The following is a 16,369-nucleotide window of genomic DNA, read 5'->3' as shown; positions in this document are numbered from 1 at the left end:
CAAAGTCATCGCCGACTCGCATGTATGTGAGCTTTACCATTCTATGCTTGGAATATCGAAACCCATGATCCCGGCGTTCCTGAGGTGCGAAGCCGATCAGCGCCTCGCTTATTCAGAATAGTCGCAACAGGCGATAAAACTGATCCTTCAGATGGAAATTTGACATCGGTGCGCGAACGGCCGTCAGGTCAAGGTCCCCCTTGCTTTGCCTTTTCTCTGGGTATGGAGCTTCTCCCTCATATCTTATGATGTGCCTTTGACATTGTACAATGCAGCCCTGTTCGTGAACAATGCCAAAAGGAGGACCCCGAACCCATGCAATGGTATGACTTTTGCGGATGGATCCCATGCCCTGACGTATCAGAGACTAGGCGGCAATATTACAACGCATCGGTATCACCGGTTCACATGTTTCCGATATGTTATCCGCATCTCATAGCAGTCATCAACGTGGTGAGCAGCCCAATCTGATTTCACCAGGGGATCTTGATAAACAATCTTCGTGTATGCACCATCAGTGAGAATTCTCAAGAGATCATCATAATAGCTGTGTTACGGGTTGCACCCCTTTCCTCATTTGCATGGAAGCACCGCCGCCGAGACTAGTATGTTTGATATGATGCGAGGCGATGTCCTTGCATCTGAAAGCGAAAGATGCTCCATGTCGGCGCTGTTGCATACATGACAAGAGGTGTGCGTTGTGGCGGTCTTGAATGCATTTTCCGGGCCTGGATTGCTGACTGAGTCTCCGTTTCGAAAACGATATGTGCATTTATCAAACTCATTGGCTGATTTACCGGGTTATAAAAGACGTGTTGTAATCCGAGCTGTGCGCCACCACCACATCCCGAAGTCGCTATCAAGGACAACTGATTCGAGGACAAGATGCGTGTCACTCGGGACCTTGCTCGTAGTCCGCTCTTCCAGCTACACCCTGAGGGTCTATCGATGGAAGAGCGCGTACATGTCACCTATGAGCGGGCGAAGCGCATTGCGGAAGTCTACAGTTCGTGCTCGAATACACATTTCATTCGGATGAATTGATTAAATCTGATTTCATAGACTTTACGGCAAAAGATCTGCTCACACTATCTCCTAAATTTTGGGAGTTCCATACGGATCCTATCTGGAGCATGGATGGTGCTGCTGGAACGCTCCTTACCCTGCAATACAACTGCTGCGCTGGAACGCTGGCAATGTTTTCGGCCAAAAGAGCGGATCTACGTGAGGTGCTACAAGAAGTGCTAGATTTCAAAGTCTCGTGAGTTCTGTCCGTTCATCATATGTGTCAAGTCCAAATCAAGGAATTGACCACTCTATGCAGTGGTCAGTTTTGCTTGACAGAAGTCGGTCATGGTTTGGATGTCATACACCTCGAGACAACAGCCACGTTATTAGAGAGCGGCGACTTCGAGTTGCATACGCCATATGAACGCGCAGCGAAGTAGGAGACGTTTTATTATATCTAGTTCACAAGGATGACCAGAATGGCTTCTAGGTATATGCCGCCTACTGCACCTGCCGGCATACCTTGTGTTGCTATCGTCTTTGCTCGAGTATTAGTACATAACGAAGATAGAGGAGTCAAAGCATTTTTTATGCGCCTCCATGACGGATTCAACATGGCGCCTGGGGTCGTATGCAAGTACGTTCTTCGAATCTGCATCTATGCTCTCAACTAATCAAGCTTAGGCTCCTTCCTCAGCGTGGAGGGTCACGTCCGGTGAATCATTCCCTCACGTACTTCCACTATGTCCGCCTTCCCCGTTCTGCACTGCTCGGAAGCTTGGATAAACCGGAAGATCCGCGGGCTGCCTTCTTCCACAACATATCCAGGGTGGCGGTCGGCACAATTGCAATTGGTTCACTTGGCATCCCTGCCCTGCAGATGTCATCGTTTATCGCAGCTCGTTACAGCCAACGGCGTACCATTGTCAACAGTGCCGGAGAACGCAAACCAATCATCGAGTTTTGGACGCAAAAAGCCCCCATCGTGACTGCGGTTGCTAGAGCATTTGTCATGAAGGCAATGCACGATAAGGCGGTCAGCTTATTCCTCGATCCATCATTAGATTATCGTGTTCGGCACGCAATTGCATCGATCTTGAAGGTCGTCATGATTCAACACGCACAGGAGGCTCATCTTACTTTGAGTGAGCGATGCGGTGCACAAGGGCTTTTCGAGGTGAATCAGCTGAATGCTATGCACGTACGTGACGGTTTGTATTCCATCATCGACTGTATTAGTCACTGATCTTTGCAATACTACAGGCGGACATGCGAGGTACAGCTATCGCTGAGGGTGACCTTTTGGGTATCTCAGTCCGTGAGCATAGTCACTGTACATGGATGGAACGTTGGTCAAACGGCTGACTGTCACAATTCAGGTCTAGCGACGGAACTGCTGCTTGGGCGCTACGAGATCCCCCACACTTCCGACGAAAACAGCCTCTTGTACAAGCATGAAGCCGGCATGTTCGCAGAGCTCCGAGAACACTTGCATGAAATCAAAAATCATCGCAGCGTTGCCTACGACCGTCTGGTTCTTCCTGATTCTGTCCCTCTTGTCCAGGCTATTGGTCATCGAATCGCATATGACGCTGCTGTCGCGGCGGGAGTCGATGCTTGTCTAGTCGATCTCTACGTTGCCACCTGCATTAAATTGGACCCCGCATGGTACCTTGAAGAGCTCGGGATTAACAGAACAGCGCAGAAAGATATGGAAAGTTCAGCAATCGACGCTGTCTACCAACGACTGGAGGAGTACCTTGAGAAGATGGATGTTGAGTCTTACGTCTCAGCGCCCTTGATCTCGGATACTGCCTGGAACGACTATGTGCGTTCGTTGGAAACGTTTGGAGACTCCACCGCCAACGTCTCCAAATGCCACGTTCCATGCTCAGCAGGCATCGTTGCAAAGGCTTCTTTCCTCCCGCAAAACTCATTACACGTTTGATCCAGATTAATGGATCTAGGTAAGGATTCTTCCTGCCTCACAGTTCAGCTACATCCTTTACTGATTACAACTTCAATAGGAGGGTGTACACATTCGACCGTAACATTCGACGCTGTCGTCATCCTACGCCGAGGTGCGGCATGCCGGCTTTTCTGTGCAGTAAACTTATAAATATCGAGGCCACCACAGCTACCTACGGTCTACCTATATTTCTCGTACTCGTTCAGTGTTAAAACGCCTCAAGAACATTTTCAGGGAGCCTGACGTTGGTTTAGAATTACCTTTTTGCTGTCGCGCTAGTGATTATACGGTGAAACACTTTAGAAAATGACTTCAGGCTATTTATTGGTGTAGTATTCCGTTCAGCGAGCGCCATAGCTTCGCACATTGCTGTCGACATCTTGAAACCCGCGGCTTACCCGCAAGGACTTCCACGCGATAGTCGAATTTATGAAAGCTGTTTGGTGAGCCTGATCGTATGCATAACCTAATAGCTCTGCACTGAGCAACCGATTTCCTGGCTTGGATGGGCATCTTAGGTTCTGCAAGGAGAAAAAGTGCAGGCACCTCATAAATCCATCCCAAACGTACGGATATGTCTTATAAGGCTCGCCACGATCTGAGATGGAGAATATCGAGCACACGCGCAGGTGCAGTACGGTACAGACACAAGTGACAGGCTGTACCGTCACTGTGCGAACCCTTCGCACAATATAAATCTAATCCATTAATCATGTGTTAACCTGAGAAGCACCTGTATGATCGTAGCGCACTTTCATCTGCTCGCTGATAGTCATCATCTTTGAGCAGTTTGGGGGGAACGTGTGCGATTGATTTCCTCATAGTCGCTCGGATCATCGATGTACATCTAGTATCTCGCAGCCGACGTTCGCGATCAAAGCTGCTTCGTTCTGTCATAGCTTGTCAATTTATGCGTGCATAATATAAGTATGATTATTGCAAGGCTTATGTTCATACGTTGTGCGAGGGCCTGTCTTCTCATTCCACAGTCTGACATCTGGATATTCGGTGGGACCGTCAAGAATTGGAAGGCGACCCGGCTGACGGTGGCGTGTACACTGCCGCAACGGCGGCCTGTGTGCTCGATTGAGTTCCGCCACTCGAGACGGTCAAAAAAGGAATTAATTCGTCGACCTTTAAGGAGGGGCTCATCGCACGCCACGATCCTTCAACGGCCATGACGCTGGCGGCGAAGGAGATGCAGCGCGAGCATCTCCGAGGATCGACAGTTGGGGATTGTGGAGCGAGACGTTATCCCATGTTTCAAACTGCGATGGGTCACTTACCCACTTCGAGAGGTTGGCTTATCTTGTTCGGGGGCCGTCATGATCTCGACTTTGCGATGGGAATGCGCTGAGTTGGCCATCGAGTGGGACTGGAGCGAACGCGATGCGATTCGTACTGAGCTGCTGCGGTGCGCGCCGATCGTGCGATGTGGAGTACTGACCTGCCACACACAGGATTGTTGACGATCGTGATGCAGATATTCAAAGAGTGTGCAATCGGCGTCGATTCAGCGATCAGGCAGCACAGCATGACCTACACCACGCATGTTATCACCCACCCACAGTCCTGGTTCGTAATGCAAATTTTCACTGTGCATCACAGCTACGAGCAGCAAATCGCGGTACGTGGCGATATATATTGTGTGAAGGGTACGACATTAGTGGAGGACACACTGAGCCAGACCTGGCATCAATCGATTTAAAATCAAATGAACCTCAAATTCCGTCGCTGTTTTTGTTGACTTACAGACGATGAACCTAGATATCAGCATTCGGATTGTACAGCTTGTTCCATATCGTAAATAAGAGTCAGTGAGACACAACCGGATTAACAACGGCGCGTGCTCCATCCGCGTGACTGCCGTGCTTCAATTTGGGCCTTCGCGACCTTTGAATGCAGGGAATTTTGCATGGCTTGCAGCCAATGGGCCTGAGTGGCAAGGCCATGTCAGTGAGAAGGAGACGGGCGGCGTGACTGTTTCCGGGGTACTGGACGTTCTGGCCGCCGTCAGCCGTGACGTTCCGAATGGAATATTCAGCTTCAGCTCCTCTAATGCGCTAGGACACCGACAGCATAACTTAGCAGATCTACCCTGCCAGTTGAAAGCTATCGTGATCACAATCGGTCACCGAAACGCAATGAGAGGAGATGGCTTCAGCTGAATGTACAGCTTCATGGACATGTCTCAGAACGGAACTATATCGACCGGACAATCATGTTGACTGGTCGTGAACAAATCGAACGCCATTGCAAGAGCATAGATCGACTTCGGGGGACGGTTCTGAATCCAAGGATGATTCTGCAAGGTGCTAGTAAGTATTAAATCATGCATCGAACGTTCGCTACCGCGCCGGAACTCCGGACGTTCCTACTTTGCAATCGCCTTAATACCACTTTGATATTGTTGAATCATCACATTTTCTGGCGAGTCTCAGCTAGCCTAATTTCTGCCGTTTCAGTTGAAGTAGATTCAACAGCCTTCGATACAACAGGTACATGCAGTGTCACTGGTGTCATAAAAATTGTGAACGTTTCAGCCTTTCAGTCACGGCAGACACGATATGTATCTCACCGAGTTAGCTGTGGTGCTGAATGACAGCGAGGCCATAGACCAATCACCGACTTACTTCAACATATTCTGCTCGTAAGATGTGGTCGTATGACCTTAGGCGTTCAGAATGTTCCCAGGATTTGCTTCGCATCCAATCACGGAGAATTCCAGACGATGAAGCTTCGTCTTCTCGTGCTTGAGCCGCGTACCGTAAAGAGACTGTCTCACGTCTCCCCGTTGCCAACTCCAATCAACTGCGTGTCGGATATGGCAGAGATACAGGGTTCTGGTGGCCCTCTGCCGGCCATCCCTGATGATATGACCATCGTCCAGTTCATGCTAGATTACCGCCATCCAAGCAGACCTGCCGCAAGGAACGCCTGGTTTATCGATGATGTGACAGGGAGACGAATTGGTGAAGATGAGGTGACTGACGTTCTCCATCGCTCATTGATTACATTTCAATGTATCGCTGACGAACGACCCACACGATTACACAGATTCGCTTTCGTACTGACGCCTTGGCAAATGGGTTGAGCTCTAGGTGGCCGATAGGCGAGTCTGAGTGCAGCTACGCAGCAACGTGCGCCTGACAGCGAGATCTGTATTTAGAAGAAAACGATGTTGGTGCGCGAGATTCCCATCCTTAAGGAAGCATCGCTTGACACTGCTTATAGTGTGCATATTCAGCCCAAACCACATAGGTACGTAAAAAGATGCTTTTATATTTATAAAGGTACTCATCGAGCTACGTCGTGTGATAGATTACCCCGTGGTTTTCTGGTAAATCCGGGGGGTCGCACTGATTTTAATGAAATCGCTAGGCTTATTGATTTTTTCGCCAGGGCATTGCAGAGAATCGGCGCGACTGTAACGTTCGTAGCGGCCCAACGATTCGTGATCGAGCTGAACTTCGCGATCCATAGCACTGCAAACCCTGCCTACACCGCAGATGAACTCATGCATCAGCTCAAGACTACCAAGGCCAAATACCTCCTCGTCCATTCATTCGTATACTCAGTGGCACTATCAGCGGCACGTGCAGTCGGCATTCCGACGGATTTCATCGTCCTTGTAGACTCACGTGGGATCAGCGAGCATTCTACCATCCAGTCACTTATCGAGGTGGGCTGGCATGGGCCGAGGAGATACAAAGAACCCCGTCTGCGGCCAGGAGAGGCCAAGACGAGAATTGCGATGCTGTGTTTCTCGAGCGGAACGACTGGGCTTCCAAAGGTGCGCAAACATCGCCACACCTGCAGTGGAAGTCTTCAGACTCCGGGGGGAACGATTGCGTAGGCAGTCGCGATTCCGCACTACGCGGTGATCGCCAACGTGATCCAAGTCGCTACGTACGCGAATGCGGATCCGAATCCCTGGGAGCGCAAGATGCATCGTCCTGGTGACGTCGTACTGGCCGGTATGTTGCAAATACAGTCTTCATATCCAGGTTGATTAACAATCGCCGCAGTTCTCCCCTTCTACCGTGAGCGTCTCGCTCGCATAACGTCTATAGAATGCTGAGACGTCTGCCAGACGGCTATGGTTTGATTTTCATCTTGCACTCTGTGCTCTTCTATAGCGTACGTTCTCATTTAGAGATTTTTCCGGCGGCCTGTGCTGATAAGGCTCGCCAGATGACCTTGGTCGTAGTCCCAAAATTCGACTTTGTGAGCATGCTAAAGAGCATCGAGCGTTACCGAATCAACTACCTACCGTGCGTGCCTTCTTGTCTTTCCTCCGTCTAGTCTGCTCATGCCCGTCTATAGCATCGTACCACCGATTGTCGTCCTCCTTTGCAAGGTTAGCATGCAGCCCATCCGAAGCACAATCACTCAACTTTGAGCACAGCACCCTGAAGTAAGCAAGCACGACCTCAGCTCGATTCGAGTGATCCTCTCTAGCGCTGCACCAGTATCAAGGGAGGTCACCCAACAGCTCATGCATATCTTCCCAGATGCGTCTATCGCACAGGGTTATGGTGTGTGATCATGATCGACACGTCCGAGCTGTTATCTCATTTGGGGGGTCTGCCAGGCCTAACGGAGACCACCGTGACCCTGTCGATGCCTCGACTTGACATGAAAATCGCTACGCCAGGTAGTTCAGGAGTCCTGTTACCAGGCGTGACTGCACGGATATTGCGAGCGGACGGAAGCCTCGCATCGCGCAACGAGCCGGGCCAGCTGGTGGCGACGGGCCCTGCCATGGCTCTGTGCTATTCGAACAACGAACAAGCGTGAGTGGTCCATTTTCGGACGAATCCGAACGAAGCGCACATAACGGTCGAGAATAGCACCAAGGAAACGTTCGTGGATGGATGGGTGTACACAGGCGATGAAGTGATGTTCGATGATAACGGAGAGCTTTTCGTCATTGACCGTATTAAGGTAAGCTTTTCATCTGCTGTTTATGAAAAGTTCTGTTCCTCATATGGTTCATCCGCTTATGATCTAGGAGCTGCTCAAGGTGAAGGGCTTTCAAGGTGGGAACTGAACACTACGAAGCATAAAATCGCATAACGCTCACCACACGCTCAGTGGCCCCGGCGGAGCTGGAAGGCTTCCTGTTAAATCATTCGGACGTGTCCGACGTTTGCATTGCGGGTATACCAGACGATTTCCAAGGCGACTTGCTTCTAGCCTTTGTCGTACTCAACGGTGCGGCCCAGCGACGCATTCGAGAGGATCCTGCGCATGCCGACGCAATCAGAGCCGCCCTCATCCAGGTGAGTATTACCTGGCCTGTTCAGATGTGTTCCTGGCCTAAACACAGGTTACATTGTCAGTACGTCGCACGAGGAAAAGCTGCCTACAAGCAATTGACAGCTGGGGTGGAGTTCGTTGAGGCGATTCCAAGAAACCCTAGTGGGAAACTGTTGCGTCGAACCCTCCGCGACCGCGCGAGAGAGCTGTGGAGAACCGGGATGTTGACATCGAGCACGAAAGCCAGGCTTTGATAGCACTACATCGGTGAACTCTTACCAGTGAACGCTTTGCTGTTCAGTCAATATCAGCCGTGCCCTGCATCGCGAAGATCCGTGTGGCAAGAAGCACTTAGAGTAACCAGCTATCGTTATGCATCGCGTACACATTTACAAGACTTCCAAGCGCGTCAACGCGATATTGATCTGAGGTATAAGTGTGACACACGTGTTCAAACGCCAATATCACGGCAAATCAGCAAGTATTCACGTTGCGACGAATTAGAGACACAAGATATGGCTCGCACTTGCTACGTTCAATGTAAAGTGTCCAGTAATTTGAACGGATAAGCATAGCAGCCAAAAGCACGTTTCACAGCAAGTACAAAGCGAAGCATCATTCCTCTGGAAGGTCTGGCACAACATCATCGCTGAAAGTTCTGTTGGATGATGATGGGCAACGAGCCCATCTTGGGCATCCTCTTCGACAGCGAGCTGCGGTCGTGTCCTTCAATCGTCTTCTTGATACTCACGCAGATCTCTTCATTCAACTTGCGCATATCCTCGAAACCGCTCGTGGTGATACGCCCGAATTTTGCATACTCGGCTTCGAGATCAATGAGGTGATTGAAATGATTCACACTAAGTGTACGTTCAAGAGTCGACGACGGGTGTGTATGGTCCAGGATGTCGCTCACCTCTCTGCGCGCATCTCGAGAAGATCGTTTGTCGCGTCGGCGATAAGTGCGTCCCGGCCATGTCGTACTTCCTCTCGGACGCCATCGAACTTTTGAGTGACTTTTCGCAGAATAGCCTGACAGGGAGTTATGACGCTCATGAAGCTCATGAATGGTCACGCTAGTTAAGCGAGCACATGCCTGTTGTATCTCGTCCAAAACGTCGACAATGTCTTGGATTCCTGCTTCCTTGGTTTGGCGCGAGGATCGTGCATTCATACTCCTGCTGCCTTGATCCAGCTTGGAATCCTTCGTTGAGGCGCCTTTGTTGATGATTGAGCTAGGAGAGACTGTTCCGTATCAGTCACCGAAGGTGATGGTCTATAATTCGAACAGCCCTGCATACATGCAGTGTCCAGTTTGCTTTTAATGAAAGCACCACTCGGGGCATCGCGTCGAGTGAGTTCTTCATCATCCGGAGACGAATAGTGCTCCTCTATGGTCGTTGCGAACGTCACCGAATGCTTTGGTCGCGATTTCCTCGCCGGGACAGGAGAGACTTCCCTTTCCGGCAGCGTGACTACCTTGAATGGCGTTGAAGTCGAAATTTCCACCGAGTCAAGGTCAAGGAGGTCGAGTTTGGGCGAAGCTCTGGACGGTTTCTTCTTCGTTGGCACCTTTGCGAATGGGCTGTCCTCAGTTAGATCAATCGTTTCGGTCTGCTCCTTTGTGTACTTCAGGATAGGCGGCTGACGCTACAGCATACCGTATTTGCGCCATCAATATTTGCGCCATCAATGGAAGGCTGCTTATTGTATCTAGGACACGTACCGACTTCTGCGCGTGTGACACAGTATCATATTTCAACTGAGTGTGCTGTTGCTTCAGCACGGACTGATAAAGATGGGTTAGCACGGAGACTTTAGGATCGATTGGAACAAACTTTAACCACATCGACAAGGGTGAGGTCTTCTTCTTCAGCAGTGAGAACCGCTGAATCATGTTCTCGTGTATTCTGGCGAGAAGAGACAGCGCCGCGAGACTAAAAATAGCATTATGTGAGTTGTGGAATGCTCTGCCTGATGATTGATCTCACTGATCTCGTCGCGGATGCTTGATACTCTCCCTCTCGTGGAGATATGTGTCCATCCCCGTTGATCTATCATGTGAGTGCCTCGATCAGACGCGTCATTCTCCAAAGTCATGCTTACTGACCTCGCTGGTATTCTCAACTAGCTCGATGTCGCATGTGTCATTCGCGCGGTTTGGATCAGATTGATTTCGCGCAAGTTCCGCCGGAGGTAGGAGCACGTCAATTTCTTGTACGTCGTTCTGCTCGCCAACGTCTACATTATTAGCAAGGTCCTCGTCTCGTATATCAGTCATGACATTTCGGTGAGGAGATGCTGAGAAGTTGAAATCTGCCCACGGTGCTTTGAGGGGCTTCTTGTCCTTTGACGCAGCCGCATCGAGTATCTGGGTTGCAGGCCGTCAGAAGACTTCAACGAGCATGATACAGAGAACATTACCGCTGAATGCACCTCGCTTTTCTCATTGATGCGCGTTCTCGGCTTTGAGAGCGCTACGGAGGGTGAATTTGGTTCCTTCTTCTGAGCTTCCGCTGGACGTCGCCGAGGCTAAACGATTTCGTGAGCAATCTCAATAGTAAGATGAATCTGTTGCACGTACGCGAGCGGGTTCTAATTTCAGTTCAGAGGTACGAGAGTCCTTGCCGTCCTTCCTCGCAGCAGGCTTGGTCGGCTGTTGAGTTGTCTCTCGCCTTTCGCTCCTACTTGAGTCCTGTAGAGCACCAATCTCCGCCGTCTGTTCTAGAAGCGGGTCCAGTACTTCGCAATTGTCCGAGACTGCTTTGATGGGAAGAGGCTGGTTCTCCTTGTTTTTCTTCGCCGCTGCACGGGGTTTCCGCGCAGGTGCTGCAGGTGAGACTTCCGCCTTTTCGCATGCAGCCTTCACCTTATCATGCACCGCTTGAGCGGACAGGCGAGACGAAGGAGTACTACTACTTTGTTCCACGGGCGGACCATTGGGTAACTCGTCGTAGTCAATCTGGTTCAGAGCCGATGCCGGTGATGAAGTGCGGTCCTTCCGGCCACGATACTTCTTCTTGGCTCGGGTTGCTGCTGTCGCCCGCGGTCGGAGCACCTGCGACTCTGTCCGCTCTGGAGGAACCGCTGGAGTGAGTTCTGCATCACTCTTTCGGGGTCGTTTCCCGCGAGGAGGCTGGAGTTCTATCTGATCAGAGTTCGAAACATCGAGATGATGATGCGCATCAATCGCAGTATCTCTTTTCCTCTTGGATGCTTTGACATGGGATGCAGCCTTTGTTTGATCTGGAAGCGCCTGATCTTTCTTCCGGAGGTTCGCCTTCAGCGACTTGCGTTCAACCTTGCGCTCAGGGACAGGGACGGGAGAAGAGCATTCGGAGACTGCTATCACTTAGAGACGTTCGGCTCACTTTCAAGCATGACTTACTTGGATCGCTCATATCAGCCAGGGACGGTTTCTTAGCTGTCTTGCTACGTGCCATCTGATCCATAACTGGTGAAAGGGGAGGCTCGTCCTGTATCATTGCACCCACAGAAACCGGCTTCGGCATCTTGGTAGTGATTAGACGAGAAACAGAAGGGGTCACATCAGCAGCGGGGACAGAGACATCCGAGATATGGTCAGGCATTTCTAAGGTGCGATCGGCGTTCGTTCTGGTAGAGCGCATGGCAGAGCCGTCGCAATTCACAACCGCTTCAGACGGTTTTCTTGCTGGAGCACTTGCAGCTTGATGTCCGGGAGAGGACGACGGAGAACTAGGGAGTACCAATTGAGAGAGCACACGTCCCAGAGATGGTTTTGACGGAGTCACGAAAACTGAAGGAGATGGAGCGCTACCGTGTATCGGAGTAACAAGATTCTCCTTCGCCAGTGTTGGTGAAGGGTCGCATTCAGGATCGTCATTCGTGCGCGAAATAGCCATCTTTTTGCGGCGAATCTTGTTGCTCTTGATGTTTCCGATAGGCGCAATAGCAGATATCTCGTCATCAGAATCAATAATCCGTCTACCACCAGCAGATCGAGCATGAGATGTGCGCGAAGCCGAAGATGGGTTGCGGACAGATCCAATAGTCTTGTTAGATGACTGCATCTTGATCCTCGGAGATCGCCTGACAGTCTGCAGAGCAGCGGTCACAGAATTACTATCAGAGAAATCAGATAGGTCTTCGTCGCTAGCACCAAAGACTTCATGACGCATTATCTGAGACTCAGTACGTTTCAACGCTCCAGAGGCCTTCGAAGATGATTCTTTGGACAATCGAGGGCTTGTAGAAAGAGGCTTGGAGACTACAGCCTGCGCAGCGGGAGCATGAGAAACATCGCGGGATTCAGCATTGTGGTCAGAAGCAGACTGAGGAGTTTGCAGTTCGGTCGCCTTATCTTTTGAGGGCGCAACAGCATTGTGAGGTCGTCCAGTCAATGTGGAATCGTCGTAAAGGGCCTTCATGACGGTCTTCTTGCCGCTTGCAGACGAAATGTCCTGCAGGGGAAATGTAAGATCCTTGCTGATTGCAGCAGCGTCATCTCTTGATGTCGCATGGATGTCATCACTGCTCTGGTTCGTATGATAAACTAGTGACGGAAAATGATGAGCTGAGCAGTGCGGATGTGACCTTTTTGACTTGTCTTACACTGTTCAACGTTCTCGATCCGCTGCAACACGTCATAAGTCACTCTAAAAATGGTAAGTAGCTACCGAACGTACCTCAGACTGACTCAATTCCTTGACCGGCTGCCCTTTATGATCAAAGTCAAGGACGGTAGCCGACTTCGCTAAAGAGAGCTTTGGCGGAATGCAATTCTTCACATACTTCCCCTGCAGTTTCGAACAATTGAGGGGTGATCATGGCTGCAATACGACAACTCACGAGTTTCCTGTTTTGCAATGCCTTGGTGAACCGAGCTAGGTCAGTCTTGCCAAACTTAAACTCTAATGTCCACTGCGTGTGCTCCTCTCTCCGAACTTTCTTGAGCACCGATTCTTTACCGAGTCTCGGGGGTTCGCTTATTTCGATGACGGCTCGAGTATCGGAACCGGCAGCCTCGTTATCGCTCTCGATCGTGATTTTCCGCACGCTTGAGAAAGGAACCTCTAGCGCCTCACATTGGTCATCCTGTGAAAATTGATGAATAGAAGATGTCAGAGCGCATATAATGAGCCAATGAACTGGTCAGGCGAGATGCAATGCTATCGTTACTTACCCCTACGAGGACGTTCGCTACAAGTGTCTTGTCGTCTACATACAGCCTATCACACTGCATGGCTTGCTCACACGCATACACTTCGTTGACCGCGAAGGGCTGTGGGCTGAGGCCAAGGCCAAGGCCCAGTGAGACGCAATTCACCCACATGAGCAGCATGATTGACTCACAACGCAAGGCTGGCCGCAGCAACGACATCCACAATCCTCCTCGACGTCTCCTCCCACTCCGTGGAGGGTACATATTCGAGCAGCTCGGCTACTTTCTGGCCAGCATCGGCGGTCTCAGGTAGCTGCGGACATACGAAGACGGAACGGATGAACGCAGAGCGCTTGGCGCGACTGGAACCTGCTTCTTTCGTGGAAGGAAGGATGCGAGCAAAGATGTTCAGCAGGCTCTCCATCGGCAGGAAGTCTAGAACGTCCATTTCAGCATGTCATGCCGTTGTTCGAATCATGGCACTACCTTTGGTCCTCCAGAATGCATTTCCGAGGCGCTCCCTAAACAAATTTTAGTCTGAAAGAGCACATCTCAGATCAGTACTCACCCTCCGAGGAGGGCCGGATCTCGCAGCCTCTGCTGGTTAGCCGTGTGTGCAGCGGCGGAATCGGAGAGCAGGGCATATGCCTGCACGATACAAGTCTCTGTTGGCACATGTACGCGCATATATGCGCCTCAATGACTCACGGTACATCTCAGCTCTACACCTATCATAGGTGCGGAGAGTGAGAAGCAGATTTCGCAAAGGGCCGGGTATAGAGCCGTGCCGATAGCATCTTTCGCCTTGACTCTCTTGCTCTTCTCTGTTGACGAGCCTACATGAGATTTTTTGAATAGTGAGTGCCACAACGTACCGGTCTCACTCTCATCAAGAAAATCCTACAAAGGACAATAAGTCCGCGGTGATGGATAAATATAACGAAGCACGTACCAGAACACCGGAAAGTAAAGAATTCAATATGTTCTCCGCATGCGTTTTCTGCTCATGTGCCTGCTGTCCGAGGGCGGCCAAGAACTTTTCGTGATAAATCTTGTGGAAAATCGCCCCAGAGAGCTGGAGAGATGGGAGAGGAAATGCAGAGTATAGCGGCACTAATGGTCGACGGAAGAGTTGCACAAGTTTCTTTATGGCTGCTGAGGACAACGTGCTCGATTTCTACCAAACCTGTTGGTCAGTAGCACGCAGCACGAGCAGTGGATCTCTTACGAGTAGGATCAAATGAGATGCAACTTGCTCCACGGTGTTCGCGTGTTGTTGCTTGCCTTTCGTATGAGATCTAGAAATGGCCTTTCTCGTAACGTCCAATGCGGCCTCCAGATCAGCCATCTTGAGTATTTGGGACCGCTTCCGGGCGATGTGAATGGGATGGAAGATGACAAGACGTAGCGTGTGATAATCAACGCGTCGCGTCACACCGTGACGTGCACTTGGTTCGGACGCGTCGCGCCGATCGCGCCCATCTGAATGTGTGACCGATCTGTCTTCGTGCTTTTAGGGCCTGACGCTAAAGGCCTGATCACGGCGGATTCACTGCTCCTGGTGGGGCTGTGAAACTACTTCAATGCTTCCTAATATATCTGAAGCCCGAAGAATATGTCTTGGGGAGACGTATACGATTCTGGTGAAGTACGCCGTGAATTGTTCTTTACGGAAGGCTGCCAGTAGGCTTTGCGACATGACACAGCAGCTCCCTCAGCATCGCGAACCGTAAGGATGTCCTTTGAAAGCTCATAAGAAACTTATTGGCACGCATATATCTGCCCAGTGACTTAGTAAGATCACATGCCCGAGTCCGGATTTCGTGTACTCCAGCTCGCTAGATGAACAATCACATATTGTTGAATTCGCTGTTCGAACGAGGCTACTTAGAAAGCTGAAACAGAAGGAGTCTTCGAGACTCAGATTGCAATCTCGACAGAACAGCGAATTCATAAGCTCAACTTTCAAGTATCATCTTAACGTGCTGGTCCCTCCCAGTCCCGTGCAAAGGTTCTCAACGTTGTGTGATGTACATTTCTGAGCACAGTGTGCGAGGACTCGAGTATGAATTCTCGTTTGTACGGCGTCAGCTTTTCTTTCCACACCGCTTTCCATTCATTCACTCGCTTTAACGGAAAATTGGTAATCAATGGCTGTCGTTGATCTGAACACTAAAATATACCTCGCGCGACTCCCGTTAAGTCGCTTCATGCTTCTTTCTACACCGAAAGGACCGCTGATGTCGTGGTTTCTTTCTGCTTTCCTGTGGACGGAGGAACGCATTTCGCCGCCGACTTGAGTCGCCCCCCCCCCATCACGTGCAAGCCAAGTGTGATCGCCCCGAGCATCAATATTCGAAACGAACAGCCCACCATTGCACTGGTGCTCTTTCTACCTAATCGTGCATCTTCTCGCCCGCATTGGCTTACGCTCGACAATTTTCCGAGCGCATGTTGATATCTGCCGGCTTCTTGTGGCCGACCTAGGCATAATTAGGGCACGTGTCGACTCATGCCTCGCGAAGATAGCGTGGGTCTGCGAGAGGTGCATTGTCATTGTCTTGATGGCTGTCATGCACGTCTGATCGAGGTTTCTCAGTGCTATTTCGTCTTATAAGGTCGTGCACGATTACACCGTTGATCACTCCCTCTCGGTCTTGCTGCCTGCCATCATGAAGCGCGGATTTCTCCTGGGCAAGTCGCTCAACGCTGATTCTGGAGTGGTTGACGCGTTTCGAGCGTCCGCTGTAGAGAAGGAGGCAGTCTGCGATGCGAGCATGAAGGGTATGTTTCCTCTCAAATGCTGATAATGCTCCTGTCAATCCTCGCTTAGTGTCCATTCCGGAGAGCAAGTCAGCACCTCGTACAGACATGAAGCGTGGTGTCCTGAAAGGCAAGCCACTCAACACCGGCAACGAGCCAATGGTCAAAGTGCAAACACTGACCACACCATCTCCGGCCCCCAATGCGAAGACCGTCGATGGCTT

At 50.6% G+C, this 16,369-nt stretch overlaps 4 protein-coding genes across 4 annotated transcripts; 3 read left to right on the top strand and 1 right to left on the bottom strand.

Annotated features, from left to right (window-relative positions):
- Positions 1-885: 885 nt before the first annotated feature.
- Positions 886-2,956, top strand: LAESUDRAFT_662761 (acyl-CoA dehydrogenase NM domain-like protein; the record flags this gene model as incomplete). The annotated part of the gene is made up of 7 exons (XM_040905012.1): positions 886-1,006; positions 1,063-1,261; positions 1,325-1,444; positions 1,499-1,645; positions 1,693-2,209; positions 2,272-2,326; positions 2,388-2,956. 7 exons carry the CDS (start codon positions 886-888, stop codon positions 2,954-2,956), a joined length of 1,728 nt encoding a protein of 575 aa, XP_040759755.1.
- A 1,346-nt stretch (positions 2,957-4,302) lies between these two features.
- On the top strand, positions 4,303-5,145 carry LAESUDRAFT_717186 (uncharacterized protein; the record flags this gene model as incomplete). The annotated part of the gene is made up of 4 exons (XM_040907304.1): positions 4,303-4,404; positions 4,461-4,604; positions 4,745-4,790; positions 4,883-5,145. 4 exons carry the CDS (start codon positions 4,303-4,305, stop codon positions 5,143-5,145), a joined length of 555 nt encoding a protein of 184 aa, XP_040759754.1.
- Positions 5,146-5,801: 656 nt separating this feature from the next.
- LAESUDRAFT_686068 (amp dependent CoA ligase) lies at positions 5,802-8,671 on the top strand (the record flags this gene model as incomplete). The annotated part of the gene is made up of 17 exons (XM_040905914.1): positions 5,802-5,960; positions 6,035-6,089; positions 6,147-6,161; positions 6,212-6,238; positions 6,299-6,317; positions 6,380-6,770; positions 6,834-6,954; positions 7,006-7,020; positions 7,071-7,117; positions 7,172-7,251; positions 7,304-7,337; positions 7,386-7,515; positions 7,572-7,773; positions 7,831-7,924; positions 7,992-8,019; positions 8,075-8,262; positions 8,323-8,671. 17 exons carry the CDS (start codon positions 5,802-5,804, stop codon positions 8,491-8,493), a joined length of 1,776 nt encoding a protein of 591 aa, XP_040759753.1. The 3' UTR covers positions 8,494-8,671.
- On the bottom strand, positions 8,651-14,758 carry LAESUDRAFT_815615 (uncharacterized protein). Its single transcript, XM_040914705.1, has 22 exons — positions 14,611-14,758; positions 14,335-14,559; positions 14,258-14,282; positions 14,091-14,218; positions 13,951-14,030; positions 13,869-13,903; positions 13,574-13,817; positions 13,404-13,509; positions 13,070-13,315; positions 12,907-13,017; positions 12,833-12,854; positions 11,628-12,773; positions 10,824-11,581; positions 10,664-10,771; positions 10,350-10,610; positions 10,231-10,293; positions 10,078-10,176; positions 9,966-10,028; positions 9,541-9,889; positions 9,336-9,484; positions 9,156-9,271; positions 8,651-9,099 (listed from the first exon to the last, which is right to left on the bottom strand). Exons 1-22 carry the CDS (start codon positions 14,728-14,730, stop codon positions 8,883-8,885), a joined length of 4,671 nt encoding a protein of 1,556 aa, XP_040759752.1. The 5' UTR covers positions 14,731-14,758; the 3' UTR covers positions 8,651-8,882.
- Between the last annotated feature and the right edge of the window lie 1,611 nt (positions 14,759-16,369).

Source organism: Laetiporus sulphureus (assembly GCF_001632365.1).
Source record: "Laetiporus sulphureus 93-53 unplaced genomic scaffold LAESUscaffold_53, whole genome shotgun sequence".
NCBI classification, from domain to species: Eukaryota; Fungi; Basidiomycota; class Agaricomycetes; order Polyporales; family Laetiporaceae; genus Laetiporus; species Laetiporus sulphureus.
Note: the sequence above shows the minus strand (reverse complement) of the source record. Positions and strands in the feature narration are given on the sequence as shown.

Excerpts from the sequence above, each read along its gene's own strand:
- LAESUDRAFT_815615 (XM_040914705.1), bottom strand. The coding sequence starts at position 14,730 with ATGGCTGATCTGGAGGCCGCATTGGACGTTACGAGAAAGGCCATTTCT. Across the intron at positions 14,283-14,334 it reads CTTTACTTTCCGGTGTTCTG|GATTTTCTTGATGAGAGTGA; the intron begins GTACGTGCTTCG and ends TGTCCTTTGTAG. Across the intron at positions 11,582-11,627 it reads GGCTGATATGAGCGATCCAA|TCTCCGAATGCTCTTCTCCC; the intron begins GTAAGTCATGCT and ends AAGTGATAGCAG.